We start from the raw sequence: 13,234 nt of genomic DNA, 5'->3' as shown, positions 1-13,234 counted from the left end.
AAGTAATTGATTTCAATAACTGGCATTTTCATTTTAAAATTTAAATTTGTTAAAATGTTTTTATAAGATTGCGAAGCAATATGCAATGGAACTGCGAAGCAGTTCTGGGGGTTGGCGAGCGTAGCGAGCACGGGGCGGAGCCCCCTAGTTTATATTTTAATCGAGGACAACTTCATCAATTCCAGAATTCTCAATGTTAAAGAGCTTCATCCCTATACAGAGCCTACTGACAGCATTATTTACGTCCATCTCTCTCATTGTAGAATACTAAATATCTCAGCAGGGACCGAGAATTTTCAAAGTTATCAATGTATGTATTGAATAATGTTTATGGTTTTAATATTTCTATCACATATTCATCTTTAATCATGCACCTATTTGTGCATTCTGTCAAGTTGTTATCACCATTAAGCATATTTTTACTGACTGCAGACGATTCAAATACTTTATAAAAAATTTTTTTTGGCAGTTTTAACACTGATCTTCAATCTTTACTTGGTGACCCTATACATCACAATCTTTTAAAATTTATCAAAGTCATTGGACTTTATTCTCTGCTTTAAAAAATAACACCTTAGTTTAACCGTGTAACCAAATTTTAACCTAGTGCTTGGCGCAGTATCCAATAAAATCCAACTAACCATTCATCTTTAATAAACTTTAAAATGACTTTTCTGAGAAGTTTGCACATCTCACTGTAAAATACAAGCAATCGAAGATTTTTTGTCAGAATTAATGATAAATAGCATTGCAGAATTGTTGATAGAACTGTAACCCTATTTAGGTAAATAATAGTCGCAGGAACTTTTAATAACTGTACAATGCGTTTATAGCGAGCATTCTTTATTTATTTATTTATTTTTTGTTGATAAGAAATTCATTCAAAGAGTTTTGAAGAGCAGAATAAATGGTTCTCAGCACAACAGATGCCAAGGTCAACTAGCAAGAATTAACATGCCACAAGAGTAATTTTTCTTCACTCTTGAAAGTTACCACTTGTGCAGCAGCGTTTCTGCTATATCAATTGTTAATACGAAATTTCCAAAACAGTTCTATAAAGAACAAGGTAATTTTCACTTACCCTATTTCTTCCACCACTGCCACAGGATTACGTTAATAAATATCAAACTTTTACATTCTGACATGTTTGGGGCATTCACGTTTAATAATAATTAACATAACCTAAACATAAAGAAAAGACAATTAACTTCTATCGTCCAGAACCTTTCTCAGAATCCCTTTCAACACCCCTTTCAATCTCTCGAAGAATCCTCCCCACCAAGGGGCAGATTAAATTATCCACGAAACTCGCTAACTTGAAGCAAAGACTTGACGATACTCTTTAAAAGATCAGAATATTCAGTGAATAGATGTCTTCTTCGTGCAATAAATCAGCGAAAGGCCAAGATAAATCAGTCAGTGGACATTGAAGACATTACCTCGATGTGTACCACCCAGGATTTTTTGTCGCACCTTTTAAAACAAAAGCCCACACAGGTCGATGATTTCAAACACAGCCGCTTCTTTGACACAATCCTGTGAAAGTCAAATGCTTTATCAGAAAATCTTTTGCACTTGGTACTCTTTCTTATTACATTTCAGACTGTCTTTCTGCTTTTAACTATCCAATATGATTCTCTGAGGTGGGATATCAATATTTGAGTACCGGCATGTTCCAGTTTGATAGGTTTGTCCATTATTAGTTTTTCAACGAACTCATGCTTAGTTTTCAATAATAGAGATCAGTGTTCCCCCGGTCCGGTACCGGTACGTATTTTTAATTATATATATAAACATAGTTTTAATTATCATGAGATTAAACTTTTAGTGTGTTTTAGATACGAAAACTATTTAAATAAAAAGATGAAGAAAATCTGTTGGATTATGGAAATATTATTTTATTTAATGTTAAGTGGAACCAAATGCATGAGTGTCGTCAGGATATAAAGGGTTAATCAAATCTACGAGATATGTATCAGTATCCTCAAATAATATTTGCTCTTAAAACATACAAGAACATTTGTTACATTAAGTTATTAATTTTTAAAAATCACCAATTCACTTCAAACTGACTTTTCTTTTGAAAGATAATATTGAAATATAAAGGGGAAAAAAGTCAAGAAAAGTTAATTATATGCAAATAAAAATTCAGATAGAAAAATTATGCAACTTGTGAGTTAAATAGAATTAAAAATATCTTTTTTTTTCAGTATTTTTAAATTTTTTTCTGTAATACTGTAAGCTTCCGGAGAGACGCAAGGGCTCCTACGTTATATAATATTTCTCAACATATTTTGTTGTTTGACAATTTCTGAATCAAGAACATCCAGTCTTGTTGCAGCAGTTTTCGTCAATTTAGATTTTCTTAATTTCAAATCATCTTATCTTTTCTTTTATTCATTTTCTAGAAATTTCAGCTTTTTTATTCTCTTTGTTTTTCTTTTCTTTTTTTGGCTTCTAATGCATGTCTCCATCATGTTCTAGATCCTTTTACAGCATCTAGCATTTTTTCATTAATGTCTATGTTTTTTTATTCCATTTATAAATGAAACGTAATCATGCACACGCCTTTGTGAAATAATAGAGTCTTCATTGAGGTTTTAAACCAATAATCTTTTATTGATTGAAAACCCCCTTCGACTGTTGCGTTACCATGAGAGGATAAGAACAATTTTTATAACCTCCCACAAATTTTCAAATTTTTTTTCTCCGTGCAAATATTTCGAAAAAAATATGTTTTTCTGAAAAGGATAATCTATTGAGAAAAAAATTCGAGGATTCTTTGCGATTTATATTCTTTGCGTTATGTATTATGTATGCAAATTAATGTGGAAGGATAATTTGGGACCCCCTTTGGAAATGGACTTTAATTAGGAAGTTTCAAAAAGGCGTTTTGATTCATTAGAGAATAAATTAAATAAAAATCCCGAGATTTTAGATCAGTATAAACAAATTGTTTCGGAACAAATGAAATGCAATATTGCTGGGAATAGTGTAAATGAAAATTTAAACTCAGGATATTTTATGCCTCATCGTGCAGTGATTAGGAATGACAAAGAAACAAGTCGCGTTCGCATTGTTTACGATTGTAGTTGTAAGGCAAATAAATGAAAATAAAATAAATCTTTGAATGATGCGCTTGAATCGGGAATTAATCTTTATCCAAATTTATTTGATATAATTCTTAAGTTTCGAGAGAATCAAGTCGCATTTTGCGGAGATTTGGAAAAAGCATATCACATGATAGAAATTGCGGAAGAGGATAGAAATTATCTAAAATTTTTATGGTTTTCGGATGAAACATATAATTCAAAAAGAATACTTCAATTTAATCGCCTATCTTTCGGATTAACGACGTCATCATTTGTTCTTGCTTGCGTATTAAAATTTCATATTAGGAAAATTAAGGAAGATCAACCCAATTGTTATGAAATGTTGGAATTCTCTATACGTAGATGATTTGTATTACGGTGCTAAAACTGTTCAGGATGCGTATCAATTATCTTCATCGGCAATGCGACGCCGGATTTAATGTAAGGAAATTAAAAACTAATTGTATGGAACTAAATGAACTTTGGCGTAAAAACGGAGCAAAACACTAATTTTGGGCAAGGAGCAGGTTTCTTAGGATTAAAGAGGGATCCTATTGAGGATATAATTAAATTAGATTTAAAGGATTTAAGGTATTCCTTGGAATCAGGAAGCACCAAAAGACAAGTGTTGAGAATAATTTCAAAAATTTTTGATCCATGTGGATTCATTAGTCAATTTGTAGTTAGAGCTAAAATAATTATGCAGGAAATTTGGGAGCGAAGTCTTAAGTGGGACGAAGACTTATTTAGTAAAGAAATGGAAAAAATGGTGTTCTGAAATTACTGATTTGGACAATTATATTATAATAGAACGAAAACTATGTTCAACGACGGATATTAGTGATGTTTCTCTTCACATATTTGTAGACGCAAGTCCCAAGACTTACGGAGCAGTGGCGTACCTTCGTTATACAACAATTGAAGGACATATCAAAGTTAAATTCATTATTTCTAAGTGCAAGGTTGCTTCATTAAAAATTTTGACTTTGGTCAGATTGGAACTGATGGCAGCTCTCGCCGGTGCTAGATTAGGGAAATATTTACAACACGTTTTTACGAATTTCACTCAACAAATATACTATTGGAGTGACTCTAAAATTGTTCTCCATTGGGTGAAAGGATCTTCAAAGCTTTGGAAGCCATTTGCGACTAATCGAGTGGCAGAAGTGCAGACACTTACGCTTCCAGAGTGTTGGAATGAATGTAGGGTTTAGTCCAAATGAGGACATGCTGGAAATGAGGACCATTATAGCGGTGTGGAAAATCCTGCTGATTTCATCACTAGAGGAGAATCTGCAGTTAAAATCGTGTTGAGTTCTCAGTGGTGGTCTGCGCAAGTTTGGTTGTCCCATCCGGTCAACTTGTGGCCTTTAGTAGATTTTGGCAGCCAGCCTGATGACAATTATAGTGATGTGGTAAAGAAGGAACAACGAGCTGTTGCGGTGAACAATGTGACTCAAAACAAGACTTCTGACATTTCTCTTACAAAATGTATTGACGTCAGCAAATATAGCAATCTTACTAGACTTTTGAGAGTAACAGCTTGGGTAAAAAGGTTTGCCTATAATGCCAAGCTAGATTCTTCAAAGTTGAAAGGACCTATTAGTGCTTCTGAACTTCAGAATGTTTTGCATACCTGGATTAAAACTGTTCAACTCTTGCATTACGAGAGTGAAATCCAGCAACTCCTCTCTCAAAATACTTTGAGTAAACATTCACGAATTTTCAATCTCAATAGTAAACTTAATTATGATAATATTTTATTTTTAAAGGGACGTTTGCAGTTCTCAAGCGATGATGTGAAAACAAAACAACCTGTACTGCTTCCTTCTAATGATAAATTTGTTGAATTAGTCATGTTAGATGCTCGTGTTAAAATGGGTCATTTAGGTGTAGATTCTACTTTAACTCACTTAAGGGAACAATATTGGATAATCAAAGGTAAACAATTTGTTAAAAGGGTTTTGAGAAACAGTTTAATATGCAGACGTTATAAGGTAAAACCTGGTACTCAAGTGGAAGCTCCGTTACCACGTGATAGAATTAAAGAACAACCTCCTTTGATATTTCTGGTGTAGATTTCGCTGAACCTTTTTTTTGTTACTAGCTCAAGTAATAAGTTAGTAACTAATATTGCTTATTACGGGAAGATATAGTTGAAAAATGCTCAAGTGAAATTAATGCTTCGCAGTATTTTATGCCGCACAGGAAAGTTTTGCGCGAAACAATTGAGACGTCACTAAGCAGAATCGTTTTTGATTGCTCATCGAAACAAGAAAATTATAAATCTTTGAATGAATGTCTCGAAACTGGCCCAAATTTGAACCCTAAAGTTCTTGGTGTAATTTTAAAATTTCGCGAACCAGAGGTGAGCTTCTGTGGAGATTTGGAAAAAGCATCTCTAAAAATTGGGATTGCTGAGGAGGACAGAGATTATTACTTAAGGTTTCTTTGGTTTGGGGATAATAATGAATCTCACAGTATTCTGCGCATGCGCAGGACCCCATATGGTACCGCAATTAGTCCCTTCATTTTAGCAGCTACGATCAAATATCATGTCAAAAAATATAAGAGGGAAAAACCTGAAAGTTTTGAAATGCTTAAATCGTCCCTTTATGTTGACGTTCTTTATCATGGAGGAAAAACTGTAGAGGATGCTTACCGATTGTCTGTAGATGCAGTAAATATTTTTGAAGATGCGGGTATGAATTTAAGGAAATTGAAAACAAATTCGGAGGAATTAAACAACAAATGGATAGTGGCAAAAAATAAGGGGTCTGGTGATTTTGATGAATAAACCAAATTTTTGGGCATGATATGCGATCCAAAAAATGATTTAATCAAATTAAATTTCGATTCTCTGAAGGAATCAATTGAAAGTAGTGAAGGTAATACAAAAAGAACTGTGTTAAGATCTGTTGCTAAAATATTTGATCGTGTTGGCTACTTACAACCTTTCATTGTTAGAGTTAAAATCATACTACAAAACTCCTAGCTGTTAGGTTTAAACTGGGATACAATCCTTCCCCCTGACTTAAATAAAAGATGGATGGGAGTAGTGCTCTGAAACTAAATACTTGGAAAATCCTGAATTTCCTAGGAAATTCTACCACAGCACCAATTATACACAACTGACTGCACACACATTTTGCGATGCCTCCCCCAGAACGTTCGGAGCCTTAGCTTATTTTCGATATATAGATGAAACTGGAGAAACAAAAACTAGCTTTATTATGTCAAAAGGCAGAGTCGCTCCTCTAAAATCACTATCTCTTCCTAGATGTGAATAAATGGGAGCTGTTGTAGCTGCCAAATTGGCAAAATTTATTCTCCCTAAACTATGTGACAATATACATTTTTGGTGTGACTCTGATCACGTTATGCTGGATAAGAAAATCTCCGAATATTTGGAAGCCGTTCGTGGCCAACCGCGTAGCGGAGATTCAAAACATTTGCGATCCCAATCAGTTTCATCATTGTAGTGGCAGTGGAGACCCCACTGACCTTTTGTCGAGAGGGGAACGAGCGGAAACAATTCTCAANAATTTCTATGGTAGCCATAGGTTGCCATAGATTACCATAGGATTCTCTATGGCAAATTTTCCTAAGGGCGCTGTTGCAAAACGGGCCAAGAACCCTACCATGAGCTCCATGGAATGAAATTCCAGCTGGGAATGACGTCACGTTTGAACAGGAATAGACGAGAATAGTGGTGACGCCCCCCTCTTCTGACCGTATCTAAACAAACCTCGCTTGTGCGCAGCTTAATGCTATTTAAATAGGCTTTTTCGTGATTCTATGTTTTTTTAAGTATTTTAATAAAAAAATAGATTTCTTTCAGTAGAAAACGGATTTTTCTGGTAAGAAACAGTTCATATTATTAAATTAGGAAGGTGTGAGTTTGAAAAAATTAGTTAATATTAATAGAAACGCTTTTATTTCATACTGATTGCTAAGCCTTGTGATTTAAGTTTTGTTTACATTTCGACAGGTTGATATTTATACATAAATATATTATATTTATTTGTCATTTTTGTTAAACATGGCGTGGAAAACTGTTACAACTTTTAACATTAATTTTTCTTTAAGGCTAATTATGTGTTTCTTTCTGTTTTTTTAAATTTTTTGTAGTGTAAATAAATTATATTGAGGTCGTTTTGTTGACTGTGTTAAGGTGCCTTTATTAATTTAATCAAGCATTATTGATTAAAATAAATAGAAAAAAAAGCAAATTTTTTTTCCTACACTTTGCCTGCAGTATATTTACATAGGTTATTTTTAATTATATGAATTTTCCTATCCATTCCATTAAATGTGTCTTACAATTTAAATGTTTATGATGTAGTAGAACATAGACTTTTTGATTAGAAAACAAAATTGCAATCTTCTTCGTATATGTAGAATTTTTATTAAAGCCTAATAAATCTAATTTATATGATTATGTATCTGTGTAAATTTGTTAAACATTACTCATGATTATGGATTTTAAATTTTTGTTGAATGTAACATATGTTTGTAATTTATTGATGATTTATTTAAAGGTTTGAAAATGGTTATGTGTATTGCCCCTGGTTGCAAACATTCTAACCAGAGAGACACCTGTCGCTTTTTTCGGATTCCTGCTAATCCAAAGGTGCAAAAAATATGGATTAGGAATATAAGATTTAATTACAACTTAATATAACTTCGAAATTTTTTTGCCTCTTTAATTGCATATTAGTAAAGAATTTTAATTTGCTTTATAGGAGAGATGATATTCATGTTTCAAAAAATCATGTAATATGCCAATGCCATTTCAAAGATGGATTAAATGAAAATGGGCCAACGCTTTTTGAGCACAATAAGAATAAGATTTTTAATTTTCAATCTCCTGAAACAGCTTAAAAAAAAGGTATTTCAATATTGGATTCTAATAGTTTTGTCGAAACGGTATATATATATTATGTTTCTCCTCCTCAGTATATCTGATATGTCTTCCGCGTTTAAAAGTATTATCTACATAAATGTCTTGTATTATTTCATACAATGATGAAAAAAAATATTAAATATTTTCTTATTCTGACTTTCGTTGAAGGTATATCTGATCAAAGTATGTGTAAAAACTACATTAATTTACTATTACACCATTACTAAAGTAGTTTATGTAGTGACTACTAACTGCTTTGAAGTTGTAGTAACTACTCCGCTACTCGATGGAGAACTCAATTGACACTTATGTTCAAAGTAGTTTTGAATAAGAAATTGGCTTACATTAAGTATAAGGGAATAACATTAGGCCAGTTTTGTTATTTCAAAATATTTTTTTCTTTTACTTTGTTCATATAACCTTCAACTTTCTTGACAATTGATTTGATCTTTACCTGAATTAAAATTATGCTTTGCAGTATATATTTATTTTATTATTATATATTACTGAATTTATGACATGCTTTTTTTTAATGAAATATGATTACAATACATTTATGTGTTTTTATTTTAGAAACATATCAGCAACTCCTTTAGTTTCTGCTGTTCCACTAACCTCCACTGTGCCCCAGTCTCTTGCTGCTGCTGCTGATATTCAGACACTCCTTCAAGAAATCGCCAATTTGAAAGAGGAGAACCTCGAACTGAAGGAGGAAAATTTAAGTTTGAAAAACGCTTTGTCAGAGCAGGAATTTTTGAAGAAGCAGCCATTCGGGTTTCTTAGTATAGAAAGTAATAATGATCATATCATGCATTATACAGGTTTACCTAATAAGGAAATTTTCAATATTATATTTTCTAATTGTGATAAGGTGTTAGACAAGTATTATGAAGAATGGAATGTCACTTGCTTGGATCGAAGAGATCAGTTGTTGGTGACTTTAATGAAATTAAAGTTGAATCCCACTCACACTGATCTTGGTGTTCGATTCCAAGTAAGTGAAGGTACTATAACTAATGTTTTTTTAACTTGGCTTTACTGTCTACATGAGGTGCTGTACAATTGTCTAATGGCAATTGTACCAACACAAGTTAAAAATGAGTTGTGTTTGCCCTCATGCTTTATGAATTGCAGGATGGTTATGAACTGCACTGATTTTTGTGTTCAAAGACCCAAAAAAATGTCTCATCAGCGGCTGTTTTACAGCTCCTATAAACATCGACATACAATGAAAGCTCTAATTGGAGTAGCTCCAAATGGTGTTATTACTTACATTAGTGAGATGTATCCCGGATCTACTTCCGATAAAGAGCTTTTTAAAAATTGTAATGNGCGAGAAGCATTCATGTTGCCCAGAAAGCGAGAGGGGAAATATCCCTACAGATTTTCCCTATGGAGGTACCTTTTTTACCGGGACCTTTTTTTCCGGGACCTTTTTTTCCAGGGACCCTTTTTTCCGTACCTTTTTTTCCAGGGACCTTTTTTACCGGAACCTCTTTTTCCGTACCTTTTTTTTCCTGGACCTTTTTTTCCGTCTACCGATTCCCACAGGGAACAAAATTATGTTAATCGAAAAAATTTCCATTCACTAAATGTTTAGCTGGTAAAACATATTTTTTTATTAATTATTTCCTATTCAAGTCTATCTTTAGCTTGTATTTATTTGTCAACTTGTAATGTATACATGTTCTTATTAAATATAATGATCATTAATATGGATTAATGAAATACAATTTCAATATTTACAGGTTGTTGATATGAAGCAAAAATTTTTAAATATCGTACCTAGATTTCCTGGCAGCACGCACGACTCCTATATTTGGAAATCAAGCGAATTGCGAAGATGGCTGCAACTACCAAAACTAAAAGACACATGGCTCTTGGGTAATAGCTCTTATAATAAATGATTTTAATTTATATTTATTAACATATGTGTGCATATTATTTTAATGTAAGATCAATGAATAGTTTTCTATTAGAAAAAACATTACTCCAATTATTGATACTTATTACTCCATTCTGATACCATAATTTATTCGAATAGGGGATTCTGGATATCAACTTGAGCCATGGCTGTTAACTCTCATCAGTGGAGATAATTTATCTTCGCCTGAAGAGGAATACAATAGAAAACATGCTTCTGGCAAGGGTACTGTTGAGCGATGCAATGGTAAACTGAAAAACAGATTTCGGTGCCTTTTGTGGTTCGGTGAGTATTGAATTACTCCCCTGAAACAGCAGCGAAGATAATCAATGCCTGTGCTGTGCTGCACAATATGTGCATGAATGAAAATATAGTCATTGAGAGAAACATCTCTGGATCTCATGTGCCTTTTGACACTGTAGTTCCCTTTAATCCAGGGCAGAGAGAAACCGATGTTAGAGATAAAGTTGTCCGAATGTTTACGACTTAAAGAGCTGTTATGATTTAAAAAATTTTAACAAAAAAATATTAAAAAAAATAATAAACTTTTTAACAGGCCAGAGCTATGTTAGATAGTACTACCAGTCCTAAGCCTGGAAAAAGTGTGAAGGGAAGTTATTGCGCAAGCTATAATCATTTTAAATAGATTTTAAACAACTTCCAATTATCCGAACCATGTTCGGTCCCGAGCAGTTTGGATAGTCGGCACTCTACTGCACATTTTTTAAAATTTCTCAACAAATATTTAGTTCAAAATTTTAGAGGTATTTAGTACAACAAGAAACTAATGTGAGAGAGAAAGTCGTACGTATGTTTGCTGATTAAAAAGCCTTTATACTTTTTAAAATTTTTCACAAAAAATTAAAAACTAGCACTTTTTCTACAATTATTAAGAATCGAGAAGCTGTGGAGCAAAAATTTCATAGCAGCAACAAGAATGCGAAAAAAAAGCTGAAAATGCACTTTTCCGGACGTGGATGAATGTGTTTTAAAATGGTTTACACAATGCAGGAGCAGCGGTATTCCTATCAGTGGGCAAATGATGCAACAAAAAGCTGAGGATTTTGCTAATAAGCTTGGCCATGAAGATAATTTTAAAGGCAGTAACGGATGGCTAGAAAGTTTTAAAAATAGGCACGGTATTATTTTTCGAAAACTTTGTGGTGAAAGTGCCTCTGTTCCGGAAAGTGTATGCGAAGACTGGATTAAAAACATTCCTGATTTAGTGAAAGGCTATGAGCCAAAAAATATTTTCAATGCTGACGAGACAGGACTGTTTTATCAATGTTTGCCAGACAAAACTGCTATGTTTAAAGATGAAGCATGCAGGGGAGGAAAACAAAGTAAAGCTCGTTTGACATTGCTCTTAGCTGCAAATGAAGCAGGCACAGAGAAACTTCCTCCTCTCATGATCGGACGCTCAGAAAAGCCTAGATGCTTTTCTAAAGTAAAATCCTTCCCTTTTCCATACAAAGCAAATAAAAAATCTTGGATGACGAGTGAAATCTTTGGAAATTGGTTAAAGTCCTTAGACAAATCCATGCGATTAAAAAAAAGAAAAATTATTCTTTTTATAGACAACTGTAGTGCGCATAACAATCTGCCTGAACTGAAAAATGTTTGTGTTAAGTATTTTCCCGCAAACACCACCTCAAAGCTTCAACCTATGGATCAGGGAGTAATCAGAAGTTTTAAAGTTAACTACAGAAAACAGTTGATCCGCAAACTCGTAGATGCAATTGATGAAGGAAGTACCCTTCCCAAGATAAATGTACTGGATTCTATCAGAATGACAGACCACGCATGGAGAAATGTAACACAGAAGACCATTCAAAATGGTTTTAAAAAAGCTGGGTTTAAGAATGAGTGTGAAGAAGAGATGGGGATTATTGAAGAAGAGACTGAAATTTCCGAAAAGGAAGCTGAAGAAACTTATATCACTGATGAAGAAATGATCGAAATAAATTCACAAGATTGGAATGCAATAAAATCTGGATTAAAAGTGAACATTTCCTTTGAAGAATTTTTGCAAGTGGATGACGCCTTGGCCACATGTGGAACTTTGACAGATTCGGAAATCGTCGATAACGTCAGATGCATTTCCGAAGACGAAAATGAAGTAGACGAAGAGCATATAGAAGCGCCGAAAGTGACAGTAAAGGAAGCTGAAAAAGCTGTGGTACGTTTAACAAACTTTCTTGAATGTCAAGAAAACGTTGGACACGACGGGTTCGCTGCTCTCTCTAACATTCGAAAAATTATCGAATCAAAGAAAAACCGACGTCAGAAATCATTAAAAGACTACCTATGAGGTGCGTATGACTGTTAAAAACTTTTATTATATGTAATTAATATGTAATCATAATTAAATTCTTTACAACATAAATGATTTAAAGTGTCTTTTAATTAAACATTGCTGCTCGAATTTCGTTTTTTAAACTTACATTGCTGTATATCTCGAAACCTCTCTATCTCAAATTTTTTTCCCTTTCCCGCGAGATTCGAGATAGGCAGGTTCGACTGCTCTTTGAGTAAAAATTGTTTTTTTTAATAACTGAATTTCTAGAGTCTAATAAAATAGAATTATAAATTATTTCTTCAATATTACGGGTAGGTTACAAAATTAGTCTAACAGATATTGGCAGTGATTAATGTAATGACTTAAAATACATAGTATATGAACTGCAACCGTCCTACTCGGACTTACTAACATTTTCTCGCTGGCGACCTGAAAGCCAAAGAGGAAGCTATCGAAAATATCCGAATAAAATATAAGAAACTCAAATCAAAATATAAGCAGCAAAAAGAACACAAGACAGAGGCTAAGTTGGCTCAAAATAGGGGAATCTCTCATCCTGGATAGACATAGGCTTGCAATATGCAGGGTGAATGATTTCACAAAATATACCTGCGATACACTTGATGTTGTTTTGGGCCGGCAGAACCTTTCCAAAAGTGTGCTTAAGGGGATAAAAGGCTCCACGAAAGAAGTGCTAAATCCTGTTTATGTGTCGGATGTTATTGACCATGTGTGTGTTAAATTTGGTGTCAATCCGTCACTTGTGCGCGCCACCATTAGAAACAAACTGAATTCATGTTCAAAAACGGCATTAAAAAAAAGAGAAATAAATCTTGTTTTTTATTATTTTTTTAAAAATCTTGTTGGTTTTATTTATTTAGCACTATACAATACAATAGACAGTATAGGTAATGTTCGAAATAGTTTTGCACATATGCGAAATAAAGTCAACCAATGGAATATTTCATTTGTAAGTATCATCCAAAATTTACAATAAGTTTTTTCCTGACATT

At 33.3% G+C, this 13,234-nt stretch overlaps 3 protein-coding genes across 3 annotated transcripts; all 3 read left to right on the top strand.

The window, feature by feature from the left end:
* Positions 1 to 3,567: 3,567 nt before the first annotated feature.
* LOC139425299 (uncharacterized) lies at positions 3,568 to 5,170 on the top strand. Its single transcript, XM_071179274.1, has 2 exons — positions 3,568 to 3,683; positions 4,378 to 5,170. The coding sequence occupies exons 1-2, from the start codon at positions 3,568 to 3,570 to the stop codon at positions 5,168 to 5,170; spliced, it is 909 nt and encodes a 302-aa protein (XP_071035375.1).
* A 119-nt stretch (positions 5,171 to 5,289) lies between these two features.
* LOC122271691 (uncharacterized) lies at positions 5,290 to 5,889 on the top strand. Its single transcript, XM_043053820.1, has one exon. It carries the CDS (start codon positions 5,290 to 5,292, stop codon positions 5,887 to 5,889), a length of 600 nt encoding a protein of 199 aa, XP_042909754.1.
* Positions 5,890 to 10,964: 5,075 nt separating this feature from the next.
* LOC139425298 (tigger transposable element-derived protein 4-like) lies at positions 10,965 to 12,233 on the top strand. Its single transcript, XM_071179273.1, has one exon. It carries the CDS (start codon positions 10,965 to 10,967, stop codon positions 12,231 to 12,233), a length of 1,269 nt encoding a protein of 422 aa, XP_071035374.1.
* The last annotated feature ends 1,001 nt before the right edge of the window (positions 12,234 to 13,234 follow it).

The sequence above is a fragment of the Parasteatoda tepidariorum genome, chromosome 3, assembly GCF_043381705.1.
Source record: "Parasteatoda tepidariorum isolate YZ-2023 chromosome 3, CAS_Ptep_4.0, whole genome shotgun sequence".
Lineage (NCBI taxonomy): Eukaryota > Metazoa > Arthropoda > Arachnida > Araneae > Theridiidae > Parasteatoda > Parasteatoda tepidariorum.
The sequence above is the reverse complement of the archived record's forward strand: the minus strand, read 5'-3'. Positions and strand labels throughout refer to the sequence as shown.

Coding starts and splice junctions, on each gene's coding strand:
- LOC122271691 (XM_043053820.1), top strand. CDS start 5,290: ATGCCGCACAGGAAAGTTTTGCGCGAAACAATTGAGACGTCACTAAGC.
- LOC139425298 (XM_071179273.1), top strand. CDS start 10,965: ATGCAACAAAAAGCTGAGGATTTTGCTAATAAGCTTGGCCATGAAGAT.
- LOC139425299 (XM_071179274.1), top strand. CDS start 3,568: ATGAACTTTGGCGTAAAAACGGAGCAAAACACTAATTTTGGGCAAGGA. Junction 3,684..4,377: donor TTAGATTTAAAGGATTTAAG/GTATTCCTTGGA, acceptor TTTCATCACTAG/AGGAGAATCTGCAGTTAAAA.